Source organism: Rhamphochromis sp. 'chilingali' (genome assembly GCF_963969265.1).
Source record: "Rhamphochromis sp. 'chilingali' genome assembly, chromosome: 14".
Taxonomy (NCBI): domain Eukaryota; kingdom Metazoa; phylum Chordata; class Actinopteri; order Cichliformes; family Cichlidae; genus Rhamphochromis; species Rhamphochromis sp. 'chilingali'.
In genome coordinates this window covers 12,680,154-12,701,596 of record NC_137941.1, presented here as the reverse complement: position 1 = coordinate 12,701,596, position 21,443 = coordinate 12,680,154, and the positions used below count along the sequence as shown (strand labels likewise).

The 21,443-nt window shown below is 39.1% G+C and overlaps 1 protein-coding gene across 3 annotated transcripts; it reads right to left on the bottom strand.

Moving 5' to 3' along the window:
* Window positions 1-723: 723 nt before the first annotated feature.
* slc12a8 (solute carrier family 12 member 8) lies at window positions 724-21,192 on the bottom strand. 3 transcript variants are annotated; one of them, XM_080903499.1, is made up of 15 exons: window positions 21,033-21,192; window positions 20,002-20,066; window positions 19,516-19,656; window positions 19,256-19,402; window positions 17,208-17,399; window positions 16,844-17,075; window positions 11,321-11,434; window positions 11,038-11,125; window positions 9,164-9,251; window positions 8,024-8,170; window positions 5,606-6,266; window positions 5,412-5,509; window positions 5,197-5,314; window positions 3,352-3,412; window positions 725-3,078 (listed from the first exon to the last, which is right to left on the bottom strand). In XM_080903499.1, the coding sequence occupies exons 3-15, from the start codon at window positions 19,648-19,650 to the stop codon at window positions 2,907-2,909; spliced, it is 2,253 nt and encodes a 750-aa protein (XP_080759625.1). In that variant the 5' UTR covers window positions 19,651-19,656; window positions 20,002-20,066; window positions 21,033-21,192; the 3' UTR covers window positions 725-2,906. The 3 variants fall into 3 exon arrangements, with proteins under 3 accessions (XP_080759626.1, XP_080759625.1, XP_080759624.1); XM_080903500.1 differs by having other exon boundaries at window positions 724-3,075; window positions 20,002-21,192; XM_080903498.1 differs by having other exon boundaries at window positions 20,002-21,192.
* Between the last annotated feature and the right edge of the window lie 251 nt (window positions 21,193-21,443).

Genomic DNA, 21,443 nt, shown 5'->3' with positions numbered 1-21,443 from the left:
ACACACACACACACACACACACACACACACACACTGAGAGTCCCGTTACTGAGCCCAGTAGCGCCTGTGTTGTCTGCAGGTGTCGGAAGCTTTGCCCATAAATACTTTCCTTTTCAAGCCACAGAAGACGTGAAGTTTTTAAGAGCTGTTAGTTACTCACATCACCGAATAATCCCTCTACTCTGAGTGTTACGGTAGCCTATCATTACCTGCTGATAATAACCTGTAATCACAGGCTATAGTTGTAAAAATCACTTCTGTTGTTATATAGAGTCTTAACCACAAAGACACCCATCTCTCTCTCTATTTTTTAAAATATTATTTTATTGTTTATTAGTTCGTATCTTGCGATTTATTTCCCCACGGAACTTTTCTTTTCATCATTCAAAACCCTCATATGTTGGCTTTCCAGTTTTCTGTTAGTGCAATCACGTCACAGCAGGTTTTAAAAAAGTGAAAAAATCACGTAGAATTCTCTCAGTAGGTCAGTCCATCTGCTGCAAGAATCCTTGGTCTTCATGTTTACTGCTTAGTTACTCTTTTGTGACTCAGACTGTATGTTTGTAGTCATTGTCAAGCTTTAGAATGAGCTTGTATATACATATCCACAGCACATTCCACTTTTCCAGACATTAAATATTTCTATTTTAGGTAGAGCCAGACTGAACTACCGGGCAGACGTTCATGTGCTCTGGTTGGGATCAGAGGAACATCTGGGGGAATTGGAGTTCGTTTTATGGGTAGAATAACAGATAACTCTTTAGGTGACAAACATTATTTATAGCACATTTTATTCCAAGGGAAACTGTAATTAATATGTACTATTCTGCAGTTCATTTGTTCATTTTTAGGCTATTAAGCAACAAAAAAAAAAAAGAGAGAGAAACATGCATAAATTTGTCTTGACACATAACTGATTGTAAACATAATCAGCCTCTCAAACCAGTGCTGTGCAACACACATTGTTGGAACTTTTGCTTCAGTGACTTTGGTGGTTGGTGCAAACAAAGCAAGCAAACAAATGAAAGATTGTAATTTAATGCACTTTCACCAAACCAGAATATTATTATTATTTTTTTATCTTCTGCAGACATTATGCTCTAATCTCATTCCTGCATGACACAAAGCCCAAACATCCTGTAGGTCCAAAAGTGAGTAGAGTTTAGTCCTGTCTCCATCGTGTATTTAATTCCCACTGCTCACATTTCAAGCCATTGTGCATCAACTGAAAGTCACTAACTTTTCCAACCGCACAGGGTTTCTTCTTAGTCACTGCAAAGGCACAAAGCACACCAACCCTTCTACAGCTCAGCCCAGTGATAAGAAAATAAGTAATCAGTAGGTTTACAGGCTTGTGTGCCTGCTGGCGGGCCGTTGCTTTCACAGAAACAGGATAAGAGGAAGTGGTTTTCACAGCTTTGCTCAAACACTGACTCTTGAACTTTGTGATACTTCCAGATCATACTTGTAACTGAAAAAAAAACACACCCCAAAAACATTTAACATGCATTTAATTCACACCATATAGTGTCTTCAAAGGTTTTTGTTTCTTTCTTTTTTTAACCAGGAGAGCTGTTAAAGTGCTTTACACACATGGGAAAAAAAACCTCATTATTTGATACTTGCTATGAACACATTATACAGACTTGGAATTCAAGTATTTTTAGTCCCATTGTCACAGGTGTATAACACCAAGCACCTATCCATGCAGTCTACCTTTAAAAACATTTTTTTCAAAAAAACTGATTGTAAAGAGCTCTCTGAATTTGAGTATGGTAGCGTAATAGATATCACTATCACAACAAGTACTTTGTAAAATGTCTCAATATTATTATTGCAAAGCAAAAGCATTTAGGAGCTAAAACAATTCAGGCACATAGTGGTAGACCATGCAAGGTAAGAGCAGGGTTACTGCGTTCTGAGGTGTGAAGGGCATGAAAGTCGCCGACGCCTTACAGACTCAGTGACTGCAGAGCTCCAAACTTCTTAACATCAGCACAAAAACTGTCCACCGAGAGCTTCGTGGCATGGGTTACTAAGGCCGATCAAGATCCTGGCAGGAAGAGCATCCAGCGTAAAACTGTCAAATAAAAACACATGGAGCTAATCACTATGGCAATCCCTTATGAGAAGGGAGCAGCTGAAATTAGCTTTAGGTTTGATTGGAAATAGATCGGCATTTATAGAAGACTTTTGCAGTTTTACAGCCCACACAGCTCCTTGTTCTGTGTATGCAGCAAAATGATAGAGATATTCTATCAATGAGCTGTAGTGAGTGTAAAGTACTTTGCTGTGCTCTGCTGGGTTAGCAGCACCAGAGTTTGTGACAGCAACATACTGAATAAAGTGATTGTGGATTATCAATCATCCTCACCAACCTCTGGACCACTAACTGGACAGGTTATTGGGGCAGAGATTAGCTTTTCATTATTGCTATTATTATTATTTCAACAGCTGTGACAAAAAAAAAGTCCCATATATAAGATAAAGTATTTGCCATCTATAATCTATACACTATGTTTTAAAAGTTTTGCATTTTAAAAGGCCATTTTAGAGTAATGGAACGGCAAAAAAAAACAAACAAAAAAAAACCCAGTTGAAAATGAAAGAGTTAAAGTTGAAGTTTATATTAAGAGGAAATAATAAATCTCTGCATTTGTCTGTTTGCATGAAAACCTGCACATTTTAGCTATCGCCTTTCTCTGATGTATCTTATTCTTCCACATAACCTTTGTGCAAAGCTTTGATTTCCTTGAACCACCACAGGAAAACAATTCGAGCCACTGAGATTCTTAACATGTGAGCAGTATTCTGCCCGTAGTGCAACATGAGACACCGTTTGAGGCAGAAAATGTGGTATTCAGGCTGTCAGCTGCGACGCATAACTGAGGCAGTGTTTAATTCGGTCAGTGAAATGGTGGTTGGACCATATTGTCGGCCCTGATGAACGACGATTGATGACAGCGGTGACGAGAGGCAAAGTCAGCATTTTCCTCCGTCAGCTGCTTGGTTTTCAGCCCCAGAGTCCCAGACAAAGAGGGCGTCACTACGATCTCATCCTGGGGTGATGCTTTTCTACTGAAAGAGAAGAATACACAGAAAAATTAATTTCAGGCGTAACGATGTAGAAAATAATCAAAAACTGAAATCAACACCATTTACAGTTTAAAACTTATGAGGTTTTCGATTTCATTGCAATTTTATAATAAAAGCACTGTCGGATTATGGTTCAGCCATAGAAATAACTCTTAGCAAATTAAACTCACATATAAAACTCAAATTGGCTTCTTCATTATTTAATAGACATCAATGATGCAAGATTTTTCAGTGCATAAATAAAATCATAAATACCTGCAAATGCTACTCAGTGTTGATTTGAACCACGTGAAAAAGCTGAACTGAGCTGCAATTCCTGCAAATTAATCAAAATCCAGACCGTTACGTTTCTACCAGGAAGAAATACATAATTTTCTGCTGTAATAATTTTGCATTCAATGTTGCTAAAATTTTACACCTTTTTCTGCTGTGAGTATCTGAAGCTCTGCCACTACACAGGAGGTAGTAACTGCGCTGTGCCATTGGCAACATCTCCATTTGTGGAACAAATGTCTGACACTTGTTTGACGCTTGTGTTCAAAAATGTCGTGAGTCAGACGGCTGAGGCACGTACTGATGTGGTGAGTTTATTGCACAGATGCAGGGTGTCACATCCAGCTATTCAAGAAATCCTAAGCCACAACAGCTGCCAGGCAAAGAGGCTGCAAGTGAACCTCCCAGCCGACTATGCTACTGGGTCACGTAACGACATATGGTATGGTAACCAAATCTAAATCAGTAAATGTGAGATTGCAGTTTAGGAAGGATTTGGTTGCACATAATGAAATAAAAGTCAACGATCGAATGACACACAATCCCCCCCAAAATAATTAAATAAATACAGGATCAGCAAGTTCAGTTTTGTAACACATTACTTATAGATTGCTTTTACTTTAGATAAATGATGAATGGAAATTATTCCAGTGCTTCACTTCCTTTAAAGAGTGACATAAGTCTTTAAATAAGACTACAGCTTTAAAATATTTTTAAAAAATATTTCAAAGGCCTTATTAAACAATTCAAGATACAGGAAAAGTTATTTGGTTCCCTTTAAATCAGCTATTCTTACTATTCTTCCAGTATGTACACTGCTCAAAAAAAAATTAAAGGAACACTTTTTAATCTGAGTATAGCATCAAGTCTGCTAAACGTCTGGGATATTGATCAGGTCAGTTAAGTAGCAGAGGGTGTTGTTAACCAGTTTCAGCTGCTTTGGTGTTAATGAAATTAAAAGGAGGGTTTTTTTTCCACGTTTTGAATTTGTCACCACTGACAGCATGAGGTGATACCTGGAGAGATTGTCCAGTCCACTGTTTCCCAGCACAGTCTCAAGAGCATGAAGGAGATTTCAGAAGACAGGCAGTTACTATAGGAGAGCTGAACAGGGCTGTAAAAGATCCTTAACCAATCAGTAGGACGCATGTATTTTTTTGTGCACGGAGGACCAAGGTGAGCACTGCCAGAGCACTACAAAATTACCTCCAGCAGGCCAGTATTGTGAATGTTTCTGACCAAACAATCAGAAAGAGACTTTATGAGGGTGGCCTAAGGGGTCGACATCATCTAGTGTACTCTGTGTTCAGTGTCTGGCACTCTGGAGACCAATTAGCAATTGCCATAGAATACCAGAATTGGCAGAACCACCAATCGAGCAAATTCTGCCCGAACACATGTGACAGACGTGAAAGACTCTGGAGAAGTTGTGGAGAACATTATGTTTGCCTGTAGCATCATTTAGCCTGAGGGGTTGGATGGTGGGTCAGTGATAGTCTAGGGAAGTATGTCCCTGGAGGAACACACAAATGTCTACACGCTAGCATTGTCACCCTAACTGCCATTAGGTATCAAGATTAAATCCTTTTTTCCCCACTTTGGTGTCTTTTGTTCTTTTTGTGCTTTGTTTTCCTCATACGACTCATTATGCTTGTATTCATGTTTATTTTTTAATAATACAATAATTTATAATTTTAGTCTATGAAGCGCTCAAAAAAGCACTTTAATCTCTGAAGTTTCAAGATCAAGTACAAATATTAAGTGGAGATGAATTTATCCTGAATCCACTTAGTTCTTCTAAAAAGAAAATAAACATGTGGAAATCACCTCTTGGTAGTCCAGGACTTGTTTTCCCGATGTAGAAGAAGAGCAGCAAGGCAAATATTATGTTTGTTAAGGCATAAACCCATTGAATAACAAACATAATCAATATGGAGCTCAATGCCTGAAAGAAAACAAAGGATACGTTCACATTATTCCAAAACTATCAAGAAAGCCATGAGAACAAAATCAAAATATTGTACAGCAAATGTCTGTCATACCCCAATGAGAGCGATCCAGCGGTTACACAACTTTGCATAGAAGGAATTGTGCTTGGGTTGGATTTCAAAGCTTTGGTGTTCTGCTTTATCTCCAGTGCCTGAAAGATTTAAGAAAGGGTCAAACAGGTAGGTAGCTTCTATGATACAGTATATACCTTAATCTATTCTAATGTTTGATAGGTAAATCTGATCACCTGTGCTGTAATTGTGAGTCTCAGCAGGCAAATCCTGCTCAACGTGACCAATATCTTTATAGCCCGTGATTTGAGGCTCCTCTCCAGCCTTGAGCTCTCCTCCTCCACCCGGCCCCTGGTCTTCCTCTGCTAGTGAAGCAGAACTTGTCCCCTCTTCTTTCTCTTCTGAGGAAACACTGGAGTTCGAGTCCAAACCAAAGCTGTCCATTAGCTTCTGCTTAGCAGTAGCCTTTCTGTTCTTGGATGTGTTGTACATGTCTTGCATGCAGGAGGTCTTCTCAGCTGCAGAGTCCACATTTGAAACAGGTGGAAATATCTGGTCCATGTCCCTAGTGAACTCCAGCAGAGTGCCTTTACTCTGCGGACTCCCGCCATCACTGCCATAGTTTGGAAGATTGGCTTGAATCAGTGACGTGCTGCTGTGCCTGGTGGACCTGCGCTGGTTTCTTTTGCCCACTATGGCGGTGTCCCTCTTATCTTTATTCTGAAGGTGGGAGGTCATGGCCACGCTGAAGTAGGAGTAGTCGACAAAGCTGTAGGTGAGCATGAAGTTGATGGTGACGATGGGCGCCAGTACGTTGACTTGGCCGATGAAAATGAAGGCCATTGTCACCAGGCTCGTCAGAAAGATAGCCGCCACCGGGGTCTTGTTTGGGCCTTTCTGTCAGGGAGAAAAGGTCACACGATATTAGCGATTCCTGTTACAATGTACCAAATGCACGTATTGTGTGCCTCTAACTCAACACAATTTGTGTGACAAAGAAAAATGTCTTATTCTTCCTGGGATTTTGTACATTTGCCACAGCTAACCCTTTGCCAAGTAAAATCGATGTTAGTTTTGAGCAAAGGGGGGAAAACACCAATCCAGAGGAACAGAGACACAATGAAAACGAACATAAAGCTGAATCTGAGTTAAATAAAACACCGATGAGTGATCTTTTCCTGCTGTTGTCCACTGAGTTTTCAAAAGTTCATGTTCAGTGTTTGATTTACCAACAAGTAACAATCAGATGATTACTTATTCATGTTGCTGACAAATGTAAGCTTTATAGCTTGAAAAAAGTGGGTCGTATTGAGTAAATAAAAAAAAATCCATTACACAAAATCTTCCTATGACTTCATCTGGACTTCTTCTGGCCAGTCTGACATGAGATAGCTGTGACGCCCATGAGAAAGCTATTTCGACTTTTAGAAAGGTTCTGGTGCTATTTTTCCATGAGTATGCCTACATTACATTTAATTAAATCAAACACACACTGCATAAATAAAGAATATGTTTGTGTTTACAACTTAAATAGTGTTCAGCATTCACAATTAAATGAATGGAATAAAACAATGCCCCCAACAATAATTGCTTTTCTCAAAATGGAAAAATGGCTTTAACATGTGGTTTGTTAACTAGTTTGCTTTTATTTCCCAGGTCCTATCTCACTGTTTAAGGAGCACTGCTGTGTGCTGGAGGGCCTCCAGAGCATACAGCGGAGCAGGGCCCTGCCCGTCTCCCTTCCTGCGTTTGTTCTGGGGCTTTGATTTGGGCCAAGATGTCTAGGGCCTCATTCCAGCCTGCTGAGAGAGGTCAGATACTGCTGCCATCCAGAGAAGTCTGAGGAAAACTGGGGTGGAAGAGGTCAGGTTGTTAACGTGACTATGTGTGCATGTGTTTTGCAGCAATGTGTCGTAACTCTTTGATGCAATAAAGTCAGTCCACTCACTTCTGTGGAGTGCTTGCTCTATAATTAGGCAGACCTGTGACCGTGTCCTTCTGAATCCATACACCACAGCCCCCTTTAGAGCCAGACTTAGCACACTTATTCATTTACAATGTATGTGTGTGTTACTTTGGGCAATCAGAGAAACCAACTTCAATCCCAATTACTCTATACAACTTGTATTTGATTCACAGAATAATACAGTAAGCATGCAGTTACAGAGTACTGCAGTCAAAATGCAATTTGTTATAGTTCAGTTCTAGGGGAATTTCACTGTGTCAAACTTATTCACAGTCATTTTGTGTCTACATGTGGTGTGAAGATATACAGAATGATGATGCCCTCATTTTAATTCAGTCTGCAGATATCTGTTTTAATCAACTAGCACCCTGAAATTAATCTTTGACTAGTTATGGTGACTTCAAGCTACTCTCAAGTTCATCCTCCCCCACGATATGCACACTGACACTGAAAACCAATCCTTAGACTCATAAATCATCCTTTAATGATGAGTCTTTTTGGTGAATCCTTTTTCATTCCAAGTAAGGCAAGCATCAGTTTTAGATGTCATAGTATTGGACGTTATTCTGCATGTAAGGGAATTTAGTAGCTGATGAATACACCTCAGTAATATCAATTGACATCAAAAACACTCTAGCTAATAGTTTTCAGTTCACACATTCCTCCCTTCATGGCTCTATCCACCCACCCCTCTTCCCAAAAAGGCCAGACAGGGAATGACCCTCTCCTGGGCGATGCACTGAAGGATCCTGGGTGCTCCATACAGGCCGCCCATGCAGGAAGCCAGGGAGGAGATGTAGAGGCCCAGCAGAAAGAGGAAACCCACCAAGGAGACCTGGAGGAAGAAGGAAAACAAACAGAGGGTGAAAAAGGATGGGTGGGGATGAGAGCTCACAACAGTTACGCCCAATCCAGTTCCGCTACAGCCAGCCCCTTATAAAAACAATGAGAAATCACCACTGATGGGCAAGTCAAGGACTTGGTCAAAGCAACATCTAATGGTCGTATTTTATTAAAACGTCTAACTCATGTGCGATCATTTTATAATGAATTTGAGATTTTTACCATTTTGCAGTAATGCTATGCTGAATGTTTGCTACACCAAGAGACAAATGATCAGTTTATTTGTTTGGAGCTGGGCAACACTTTCTGAAGACAATTTATGCATTGATTTCTCATTCCCTGTCCTCAAAACAAAACACTGTATATGACCGATTTGTTAGAAGTGCACAGTGCACAAGGCATCAAAGGCCTATTAAAGCTGTATAGTGGAGGCTTTGGCGAAACACATGTTATTGCAACAGGGAAGGCAAGAGAAGACTTTGCTTTTTTTGGTCAGACAATGCCAAACCACCAACTGCACATGTGACGGTGGCATGGCTCTGTGGAAAAAGAGGTGCTAAACGGGGGGATCTGCATGCCCAACATATTCCTATCCTGAAAAACCTGAAATATTAAGCTGCACATTTTCTACATTAAGCAAAAATAAGACTAAATCTTTTAGCACTATAGCAAGTGGTCCTCCCAGTTCTGAAACACTTATGGTTGATAGACTAGACGACACAGTGGTAATCCTCCCCCAACTTTTGAAAATTATTGCTGCCACCCCCCCTCCCAAAAATCCCCACTTCTAAGTCTAAAATTGATAATTATTTCCACATTTGAATATAATATGAATATAATGTTGCTATGCAGTATTATATAGTCAGAACACAAACTAACCACACCACTAACATAGTGAGACACCATGGGAAGTCCCCTTACCTCTCCCCTTTTGTTGGAAGGCCCCCCCTCACAAAGCCGAATGGAAACACAGAGAGGAGTTTACCTTTTCAGCTATCAAGAAATCACAGCGTAGAGCTTCTCTGGTGCAGATGGCCCCCAGGAGAAAGACAAAGACCAGATACAGGAACCACCTGTGGGTCACCAAAAGTACAGCGCAGAATTACTAACAACTATTGAGTCACAACAAGTGAATGTCTGATAGCGATGTGTTTTTAGAGCGGGTTACTTTTGTTTTCCAGTGAATGGAAAAGAAAAACCCACTCAGTGTACTGAGAAAACCACAAGAGTAAAATCTAAACTTATAGGATTAAACCTTTCTGAAAGATCAATCCACCGAATCTATCAAAGGGTTTTCCTGTACTTTCTATTTCTTAATGTACAATCACTGTAGTCATAGTTAATCTAGTTTAAGTATTGCGTACTGTGGTGTGTAAATTTTTCCATTGTTTTTGTATGTAAGTATACAGTGCCACTAAAGAGTATTTCTCACCCCTTCCTGAGTTGTTGCTTTTTCACATTTATCAAATCTCAGTGTTTCAGATCATCAAACAAGTTTTAATATTAGAAAAAGATAATCAAAGTAAATACAAATTGCAGTTTTTAAATGATGATTTTATTTATTAAGAAGAAAAAGCAAGCCAAACCTACCTGGCTGTGTGTGCAAAAATAATTGTCCCCCCTCTTAAATCAAGAATTACCTGTGATTAACCACATTTTTTGGAAAGTTGAGATCAAATTCAATAGGCAAAATGAATTAGATTAAAAGATCTCAAAAAGCAGCACATCATGCCACGAGCTAAAGAAACTCAAGAACAAATGAGAAACGAAGTCGGCGACATCTGTTCATCCAGAAAGAGTTTCAAAGTCATTTTCTAAGACTGTCTGTGGTTCTCCGGTGAACCACAGAGAGAGCCGTTATCCACAACTGCAGAAAACTGAGAACAGTGGTGCATCTTCCCAGAAGAGGTGGACCTACTACAATTACTCTGAGATCTCATCAACGACTCATCCAGGTGGTCATAAAACAACCCAGAACAACATCTAAAAAACTTCAGGCCTCACTCGCCTAGTCATGGTCAGTGTTTATGATTCAACAATAAGAACACCACTGCTGGCCAAATAGAACACAAAGGCTTGTCTCACATTTGCCAAAAATCATGATCTCCAAGACTTTGGAGAAAATTTTCTGTGGAGTGATGAAAACAAAAGTATAATATTTTGGAAGGTTTGAGTCGCCTTTCCCATGAACAACAGCCAAACACGGTGGTGGTAGTGTGATGGTTTGGGGCTGCTTTGTTGTTTCAGGACCTCGATGGCTTCTGTAGTTCATCACTCTATGAATTGTGCTCTCTACCAGAAAATCCTGAAGGAGAATGTCCGGCCATCAGTTCGTCAGTTCGTGCACTAAAGCGCACACACACTTGTGTTAGGCAGCAGGACAATGATCCAAAACACACCAGCAAGTCCACCTTCTTAATGTCTCACAAGACAAAAATGAAAGTTGTGGAGAGGTCTACCCAAAGTTTTGACTTATATCCAATTGAAATGCTTTGACATAACCTTATACAATCCATTTGTACCCCAAAAACCCTCCAATGTTGTTGAATCACAACAGTTCTGCAAGTTCTGCCAGTTATCACAAATGCTTGATTGCAGTTATTGCAACTAAGGATGACACAACCAACTACTGGGTTTATTGGGAAATTACTTTTTCACACAGGGCAGGTAGGATTGAACTGCATGTATATTTACTCAGGCTATTTTTGCCTAATGTTAAACTTTGTTTGATGATCTGAAACATTTAAATGTGAATTTGATAGATATGGAAAAAACAAGAACTTGTGCAGAGGGTAAATACTGTTTGACAGCACTGTATAGATATGTGTATGTTTTAGTGGATTTGGGGGGTTGTCGTACGAGGTGAAGACAGCTGCTAGTGTTCCCACGGGGATGTTGTGCTCAGGTCGCTGAAGGTCTGAGCTCATGTTGAAGCCTGCCATAACCCCTACAACACACACAAAGATGGGCAAACCACAAAATGTACACAAGGTGCTTGTCAACGCAAACTTCATTTTTTACATTGCATATGAAGCAAAGAATGATAAGCAGGATTTGAATGTTTGCATGCTTTTCCTATTCTGGGATTTTCTTTTTGTGTGAAATACAGAAATCTAAAAGAAGTTGTTGAGGATCTACTCACCTGTAGCAGCAGGGAAGAAAACCCCAAATACTGTAAAGAAGTTTTCCCCAGTGGTATAATCTGGCATAGTGTTGCTACTGAGCAGCCCAGCTGAATAACCAATGAAACCGTGCTCTGAAAGTGGAGACAAACTCACATAAAGCACATCAATACAGAAAGGCATGTGAGAATTACCAGCATTTCTTCACTGAGTAAACAGTTGTGAACATTAAATGATGATGAAGGAGGAAGAAACTATGCAAACTCCATTAGCTAGAGGTATGAAAATTAGTTTCAGGTCTTTCTTTAGACATGAAAAGTCAGCTCTCTGTTAGGCTTTTACTTATGTATCAATATTTTAGGCAACAAACACACAATCCCAGGCTGTAAATGACTCATAACAAGAATACTTAACTTTCTATCTTATGTAACATTCATCTGTTTGAAATCAGTTCATGAAGGGACACATAGCAGCTCCACCTGGAATAATGATGGTTATTTCTCTAGTGCATAAGGGAATAAACTGGTTTAAAAATAAAGAAGAAGAAACATTTGCTTCTTTAACATGTTTAAGGAACAATTATAATAATGAGTTTCTATTTCTCACTTCCTATTAATACAACCCAACAAATGTTGCAGTCTAGTCCAATCTTAAAATGTTTGTAGCTGCTACATAGGGCCAGCAGTTACCTTATGATTTTAAAACACATCACTCTCACAAATTGATTAATAATGTGTTCTTAGATTAATAAGCAGTCACCATATTTGGCCTTTTCCTGACTTTTTAAGCTACGCTTTGTGCAGAAAATTAGATCAACTGTATAAGAAATCACAGCATACAGAAAGGAAAAACATAGAGCACTATATACCAGGTGTTTGAACAGTACAGCATTACATTTGCATAGTCATTAGAGCCCTCCATAACTCAACAACATCTGCATCATAGTCAGCAATATAACACCAAGTAAATAAATGCTGCAAAGACTATTTCAGTCAAAATAAATGGCAACAACAACCGGTGACACCTTTCAAATCTACAGACTAAAGACATGCCGGGATGGCTCTAGGTCAAGTCAGTTTGCTGAATGTGTGAAGGCGGCCATTTAAACTACGCAGTCTGAAGGACCCGCCTATGTTACAAAACCGGACATTTCCCACTTGGTTATCTTGTGATGGGAAAGAATGTGTTCTCTCAGATTAATGACATGTTTATCCAAAAGGAAGTTACCACCCTTTTCAGAAGCTCAGCAGCTTCCAAGTTTGGGAGAAAGAATGAAAGTGAGCAAGAGAGGGAGACAGAGAGCGGGAGGAAAGAGCGAGAAAGGGAGAGACACATAGAGAGAGAGAGAGAGAGAGAAAAGAATGCTCATTTTTTTCCTTTTGTTTTACAAAAGGCCAAAAGAAAAGGCCTGGATACACTCTCTGTTCCAGCTTTGTATGATCTCTAGCATATGCGTTTAATGAGGTCAAAAAAGCTAAAAAAAACTCCCGTTCACTTTGTGACCCACTAGGATCGCCCTCTATCCAAACAATCATGATCTAACAAACCCAGGGCAGCCAGTGTCAAACTGCATCAAGAGCACCCCACCCATATTACAACATCATAGTCCAACATCCAAGTGGGCTCAACTCTGCCAGCTCTCACGGCTAAGCCCTCCAAGTACTTATTTTGGAGCATTCACATATTCATTACACTTTAATATAAAATCCTTATATGTACTACATTCACTGCAAATTGTCCCCCTCATTTTCTCTAGGAATAATAACAATGATAGGCTGGCAAAGATTTGTGTTGGGCCCTGTTGCAAACTACACCTCATTTTAAAAACTACAGCATCATAAGACTTCACACAAGATCCAGAGACCCCGTTTAAGCCATTGTGTATTACTTTGGTTGTATTGGCAGTGTGTTTGACATCACTGCCAAGTTGAAAAATGAAGTTGCCAAGCAGAAGCTTTAAACAAGGTGGATTAAAAATCTGATGGTACTTTTCTGCATTCGTTAATTATGTATCTACAAGATCCTCAACACCACTACCTGAAATAAAGACCCAAACTATGACAGAGCCTCCTCTGTGTTTTACAGATGGCTGTAGACACTCACTGTTGTTCATCTCTCCTGACCTCCTCTAAACATGCCCATAATGATTTCAACCAAAGATTTCACATTTGGATTCAGGTTTCACACATAAATCCAGTTCTTGTGCAATTTTGCATACTTTAGCCTTTCTTCCCCATTTCTTTTCCTTAAAAAAAAATGACTTCTTGACAGCTGCCCTTCCACTGAAACCATTTCCTACAAGGTCCGTGTTAAATCATTCTTCTGAAAATGGTCAGGCACAAGGACTGGACTAAATATGAGTGAAAAAGCAATGAAATCTCTGAAGATCAACTCTAAAAGTCCTTTAGAAAACCTGGAGAACTATTTCTCAAGACCATCCACCTATTTATCCATAAGAGGTGACTCAAGACTTTTGCATAGTATTGTAAAAGTAATATTAAAATGTGTATGAAGGAAACTTTGACCATAGATGTCCACAATATATAATATTATACCCCGGAGCTTTCCCAGTTTCCAAATAAGTAAAGTCATCTAATTACCATAATTAACTGACAATTGCTTGCTTTATGTGGGGCCTTCTTTATGAAGTTTGCAGCGTGCAAGCAACCATTATTACCCCTAATATTTATTCATCAAAGAATCCAATATATAATACTGAATCAGAAGGTAACTCCCACTAGGCTGATGATCCTTTTTAATACACAGCTAGAAGACTTGTCCTGACACGTCTTCAATTTGATCCATAGCATTTTGTAGAGATGTAGAGCTTTATAAGCCTATTTACTATGTTTCCAGCTCGAGCTAAGGCAAGAATGTCTTCATTCCAGTTTACTTATTCTGTATCGAGCAAGTTTACAGGCAGAGTGGGGCTCATTTCTGAGTTGACCATGCCTCTGAATGTGTAGTTAGATTACATGAACATCTGAGGCCTCTCCCTCAGTCTGAATGACCTCTTACACTCCCACACTAACTTACATAAATTGCCGTACATGTTGCATAGGCTGTGAGTTTACAGAGGTGGAGCAGGTCCTGCTGGGATGATCGAGAACTATATATTATAGTAAGAATCACAGGGAGAGATGATGTGGTGGTCTCTGGAGTAGCAGCAGGCTTCAGATCTCAGTTCCGGCTCTCTCTCTTTGTCATTTTCCAAAAATGTGGGTGAGTCTGGTTAACACCCTAAACCCCAGACCCAAGGAGCACATTATGGCTTCCTTTTCTGTGGGGAATAGACTTCAAGTATAAGGACAGGGTGAGGCGTGTCAGAGCGTAATTCAACGATGCACCACAATCAGAAGGGTTTGTGGTTAAACTGTTTGGTTGCAGAGACAATACATGGGCGGCATTACTGTCAGAATAATTTACTGTGCTTACAGACTTGTGAACTATTCAGGACTATGTTACATGCTGCAGTTATGCAACACTTTAATTTTAACTCCAACTCTTACAGTGCTGCAAAAAGGACTTGCTGCAATCCACTTCTTTGACATTTTAGTGAATGGGAAAACCAGGTTTGTAAGTCAAGAGTTCATATACATAGATACTTAAATAGATAGAAACACTCCTAAATTCATCTTAATGATTACTAACAATTAACATGGGATGGTCAAAGCCAGCACCCGATATCTGTGATTTTTGTTGCTAGGGATAAAAGTTAGTGAAACATTACAGGGGCAAAACATTAGAATTAAAACCAACTCTGATAATTTTCTGCTGATTGACAATCTGTGAACTCTAAACTTTGCCTTTCTGATCATGACAGAGGTGGAAAATACTGATTGCAGTGTTTACAAAGGCAATATCTGCCAAACATATTAGCAATCATGTCCATAGAAAGTGAAATTTTGATGGAATATGTGGTTAACCAGACATGCCTAAGCTGTGATAGAGCTACACAATGGCGTGTGAAAATTGGGGACATGTTATCAAACTATGACCACATGCTTTTGGCGGTGGCTCCTTTCCTCCAGGATGTGTCTCAGTGTTCAGTGAGTTCATGTTAATCTGGGCCGTTTCAGCTAGCATGGAGACCTGCTGGTCCTCTGCCAACCATTAGGTCACCAAAACACACACAGAGCTGTTCTTAATTGGAAAAATCTGGAGTGGTCATTATGGCTGGTTGTACAGATCTTAAGGGCTGAAAACTGGTCTCTACCAAGTGTGCTTTAAACAAGACTGGGAGTTGGGAGGTGTAGAGCAGTAGGCAGTCTGGTTTTAATTTCACCTGAAGTAGTCGAGCTAAATCCAACAAAAACTAACAAGACAGGTAAGGTAATCTCTCCGTTTTAAAAAAAATGTATGAATGTTTTATCATGTGTGTGAGAACTCTTGGGTCTTGTGTGAAATGTGTTGTTCAAAGACTGATTTGACTCCTGGAACACTTTTTTCTTCCTACTCGGCAGGAAGTTGATAATCAGTGAGAACAGGAAATGTAGGGAAGGACTTCCTGGAGGTCAACAAAAAAAGACCCCCTCCACCGCACCCAAAAAAAATACTCACAATAATAATAAAATTAAAAAAAAAAAAAAAAAAATTTCAAACTTAAAATCTCAAAATACAACATAACAATACACATTAACTAATCGCTAAAGTGTGAAAGAAATAAACAGGTTAATGGACAGAGGAATGTCTGTAAAATAAGTAAAATAAGTGATACTGCAGCTACACCCACTGACTAAAACAGGTCACAACAGGTCCCCACACTCCTTCCATCACACTGCCTCTTTGGAAGCCCCCCCCCCACCCGAAAATTTAATAGTGAGTTATGGAGAATGAGATATAAAAAAAACAAATACAGCATAATAAAGTATTGGTATTTATAACTGGAAACACTAGTGTTCCCTGCAACATGAGCCAGGCTTCTCTTTATATTCTACTAGAGATCTGGTACTCAAACACTCAAAGAGTCAAAGGCAGCTTCAGCTCTAGATGTTTTGTGTACTAATGCTTTTTAAATCTTTAAAGCCTGAATCATCACATAATTGCCAGAAGATTCTGAATTTATTGAGCTATTTAACAAATTTCTTTAAAAATAATTAATTAAATTTTAATTTCCACACATGAATTTTAGTCTGCATCGTATTTCTTGCATCTGGTATTTTTTCAAATTGCTTAAAAATGTATTGTGCAATTTATTTAGGTGTTTTTCAGGGTGGGGGAAAAATGACATTGATGATGTGTGAGTCTCAAAAACTCACAAAAAATTGTATGTATCAAATAATATATAGTAGGTGTTTATTAACAGCAAACAATACTTAAAAGCCATGTTGGATTTTTACAGAAATTAAGAGTCAAATTAAAGACTCTACTACAACTACTTCTGACCAGCAGCCATCCTAGCCTCCTAATTTCCCCACAAATCTTCCTAATGCATGAAAAAATGTAACTATAACTGTGACTGTCTCTCGTCTTTGATACAGTAACCGATTGTTGATTTTTTTTTTGTTTCTCGTTTTCATTGTGATCATAGTGATGGTCGTTACCTGGGTCAAGGTGTGTGAATGTGCCAATGACAAAGTCCAGGGTAGAGATGGCCAGAACAGCCAGGAGGAGCAGCTGAAGTCTGACAATCCACTTGACACCAGCCAAGTTGATTCCAAGCAGACCTAGCAGCACTGCTGCTGACATGCAGCGCACCGCCCACTGAGTCTGAAGACCCAGCAGTTCTGCCACTGACTCGGAGAACCCCGTGATGTACATCGCCCCAGCGACGCACTGCAGAGTGGTAGAGAGCATTAATAGTGACACGAGATAGAAGGAAGGAAATTCAGTTTGTGCATTCCATGATTTTCTTAAGGGATAAAATATTACAAACAAACAATTTTAGCGGTGTTCAAATTCACTCACCTGCCCAAACACATAAAGGAGGCCAACAGTGCCCCCGACCCTTCCCCCTAGGATGGTAGAGATCATGGAGTAGATTCCTCCACTCCCAACACCACAGTGTTCAGACACTCCGATTCCTGACATAACTGTCACTAAAGCAACCAACACAACCATGGAGACGAGAACCATCCCAAGCAGCACTCCTGTGTTCCCCTGGATAATGTTAGGAAACAGCAAAGATCCAAAGTACAGAGTGATCACTGCACAAACTACACCACAATATGCATCTGCAGTTGTGAACTGGATATATTTGGGCCAATATACCACCTGTATTGTACACATCTTCTGCACATGACATCCTGCTCTGTTTAGTGCTTTGTATTCAGTTCATTTAAATAATCCTATCTTCACCTTTTTCTCCATTCTCTCGCATTTTTTTAATCACTCCTCTTTTCTCCTCCTTGTATTTGTTTACAGTGTTCTATCTAATAGAAAAAAAGAGACATGCAGATGCTATACAGGTGTGGTGGACCAGCACTTTTTTATTTTATTTGCTCAGACATTTCTGATAAGATGCGTCTCTCTCTGAAAGAGAAACCCTGTTTTCCACACAGCAAACTATATTTTAGCTGTCAAGCTAAGGCCAAACGGATGTAGCAATTACAATCACTGGGTCTCTTTGTAGCTGTGTCCTGTGATGACACATGGCTATTACAGTGTTCTGGATCAATTGTCATGATGACACATACTTAACTATATGTGAAGCTAAAAACTGTGCTAAAAAATGTGGATGAGCTGAAAGCAGAAAGCCAAACATGAAGCTAAGCCATTATGAAGTATAAAAATGAAAACATACAAAATAAAATTTGGTGATTAGTGATTTATTTTTGATTCTTTAGTCTGCTACTACAGTGCTGTGAAAAGTATTTACCCTCTTCCTAGATGTCTGTGTTTTGCATATTTGTCACACTTAAATGTTTCACATAATCAGATAAATTGTAATAATAGACAGTGGTAACTGGAGCATTATGGCATAATCTTTGGCATAATCTAAAGAAACTCAAGAACGGATGAGAAACCAAGTCACTGACATCTGTAAGTCTTATGGAGTGAATTTGGGACTCCAGTGGAACCACGGTCAAAGCAATTATCCACAAAGACAGATAATTTGGATATTTGGATCAGTGGTATACCGTGTCAGGAGGGGCCAGCTGACCACAATTAGTCTAAGAGAGCATCGATGACTCATCCAGGAGGTCACAAAAGAACCCAGAACAACATTTAAAGAACTGCCTCACTTGCCTTAAGGTCAATAAGAAAAAAACTGGACAAAAAATGGCATCCATGAAGAGTTCCAACCACAGCCGAGCAATAAAACCACAAAGGCTCGTCTCATGTTTGCCAGAAAAAATCTTGATGGAAAAATATTCTGCGGACTGATAAGACAAAAGCAGAACTCTTTGGAAGGCTTGAGTCTTGTTACATCTGATGTCAAACTAACACAGCATTTCATAAAAACAACCTCATACCAACAGTCAAACATAGTGGTGGTAGTGTGATTCATGCTTTAGCATGTCCGGTCATGCTTAAAAACATTCAGGGCAGCTGAATTAAAACACTTCTGAAAAGAAGGTTGAGACAACAATTCCTCCGTAGTGATGCCAAAGACTTATTGCCAGTTATCACAAATGCTTGATTGCAGTTCTTACTACCAAGGATGGCACAACCAGTTATTAGGTTCAGGGGAAATTACTTTATCACAAATGGCCATGAGAAAAAAAAAAAACCCTTAAGAACTGTGTTTATTTTCACTCAGGTATTTTGTCTGAGCTGAAATATTTAAACATGACAAATACGCAAAAATAAGAAATCAAGAAGTGAAAAATCCTTTTCCACTGCAGTGTATCCACCATGCACGGTTATTAGACTCATATTTAAAGCCCCATTATGGCAGTTGCATTTAACAGAATTCAGCCTTTTAGCATCTTATTAGCGTGGGGAGAGTTTAAAGTGGATTAGCTGTTCTATTACCTACAATACACAAAGTGAAAGATAGTCTGTTTACTAACCACCAGGTAGCCAGTACGCAGGAACAGAACCACACCAAAGATGTTGATCATGCAGGTGGTGAAGACTCCATCCCAGGTGCCAAAAAGCACCGGCTCCCACACAAATACTTTGATCCTCCACCATGGCTGATTAGACTGCTGAAAACCCTAAACACAGAAATACAACCGTAGCAGCACTGGCTTATCTGAAGTCACTTTAACAACAGCCTGCAATGATCCTACAAATTGTTTCATTTGAGCTGACACACTGAACATCTTGCCTTTGCATCTTCATGGAACAGATCTTGAATATGTGTGTTTTCTTTAGTATCGTCAGATTCTCCCTTCAACAGGCCTGTCTCAGCTCTTTCCTGCTCACAGGTGTACACCGTCCAACCGGCTGGCAGGGTTTCCATTGCAGCCTGGAGAGTTACAGTGTTTATATTTACAGGCTGGATGTAAAACAACAAAATAAAATCTGCATTTTAATATTGAAAAACTTTTTTGATCACATACTACTAGATTCACTCTAAAAGACATATAGTGTACCAAAATAATGGTCTTAGTGAGTTACTGGATGCTAGAGGTACAGTGCTTAACAAATGTATTACATCACCACCCAATGTAAGGTCTGTGCCCTAAAATAACAATATTGGTAAGAACCAAAAATCAGTTTCAATAATGGTTAACCCATCCGCATTTTTAAAGCTAAAATATCATTATAATGTTATCTATGAGTTTTGAAATTTACACATTTTCCAACTTACAGTTAATTCCCGGCACTCCTGAATAAAAAAAAAGTTTTAGAGGTTTAAAGTCCAGGATTTCACATCTGGGGGAAAAAAAGTCAATACAGTTTGTTTTAAATAACAATATATTTTTTAATTTAAACACGTTTGTGACAGATTTGTCAAATATTCTAATTTATATTTTAGAACATTTCTGTCTTAAACGTGTATTTTATAAGAAGTAATCCCCCGAGAAGACAAAAAACCCACCCCAAAACAGAAAATACCCCCAAACATATTTTACATAATGATGTACTATCATGTATATGATTTTTCCTCGGCAAATATCGTAAAGTGTAGACTTAAAACTAGAAAAAGGAATAAGAGGATAAAACATGTATAATATCCCAATTAAAACATCCGATAAAACTGGATTTCCTTCTTACTTACTAGTCTAATACATTTCCGTTCAGAAACTACTGAGAAATTGAAATATCACAGCATGTTACTGGGTAATTCTGGCATGCCGCATTCAAAACACTCATAATTGTGAAGATATATAATCTATGATTGGAGCATACGGTTTTTCCTGGCATAGTAAACAGTACGGTAGCACAGGCATTTGTAGCGGTCGTCTTGGAAAGAATAGCACTGTTTATCCTGGTTAAACAGCAACAGGTGCAGCTTGAGGACACCCGGATGCAGCAGGGTGTGCTCCTCTGCGATGCGACAAACAGTAAATAGTTGTTAGCGTCACTGCTTTTACCTCAGAGGCTTCTGTTTCCAGATAAATAAACGAAGAATTATAACAAACATGTGAATTCATTGTTTCCTAGTTAGAAAACAAAATGTTGAAATGAATGATAACAATAATAATAGTTATGTTTATGGAAAGACAGCATATCAGAAAGTGTAATCAATTTCAAAATAAGCTCCTGGTGATATACGCTATTATGAAAACCGAGATGTGCTCTAGTCTTAAAATTGGCAGTTTTCTCAATAGAGTTTGGTGTGAGTGGCGGTCTTCTTTCAAACAGCTTCTTAGCTAGATTAACTCAGCGACACCTTACCTTTCACAATCTCATTTCATCCACTGCTTATAATTTTTTAAAAAAAAATTAAAGAAAAAATAAATCCATTCCACTTTCCCACTTTTCTTTAAATCCTCTCAGTATTACAACGTGTTCGTCATATGGATACGTCAGCTGCCAGCAGGCAACTTAGGCATGCGGTTACTGCTCACCTTTCCGGGATGTGTTGGAGCATTTGCACAAGGATCTCGTGTTTGCTTTGGCAAGTCCTGCAGCAGGTAATGCTAGTAATGATTAGCTGAAAAATGCATCCACATGGATTTGATCCTTTTTATGGAGTTATTTCCTGAAACACGTTTGAATTTCAGACTGTGGGGATGTTTTCTGAGTCTTATTCCAGTCAATAAGTTACCAATCAGATCAGAAAACACATCAGTCTAAACACATATT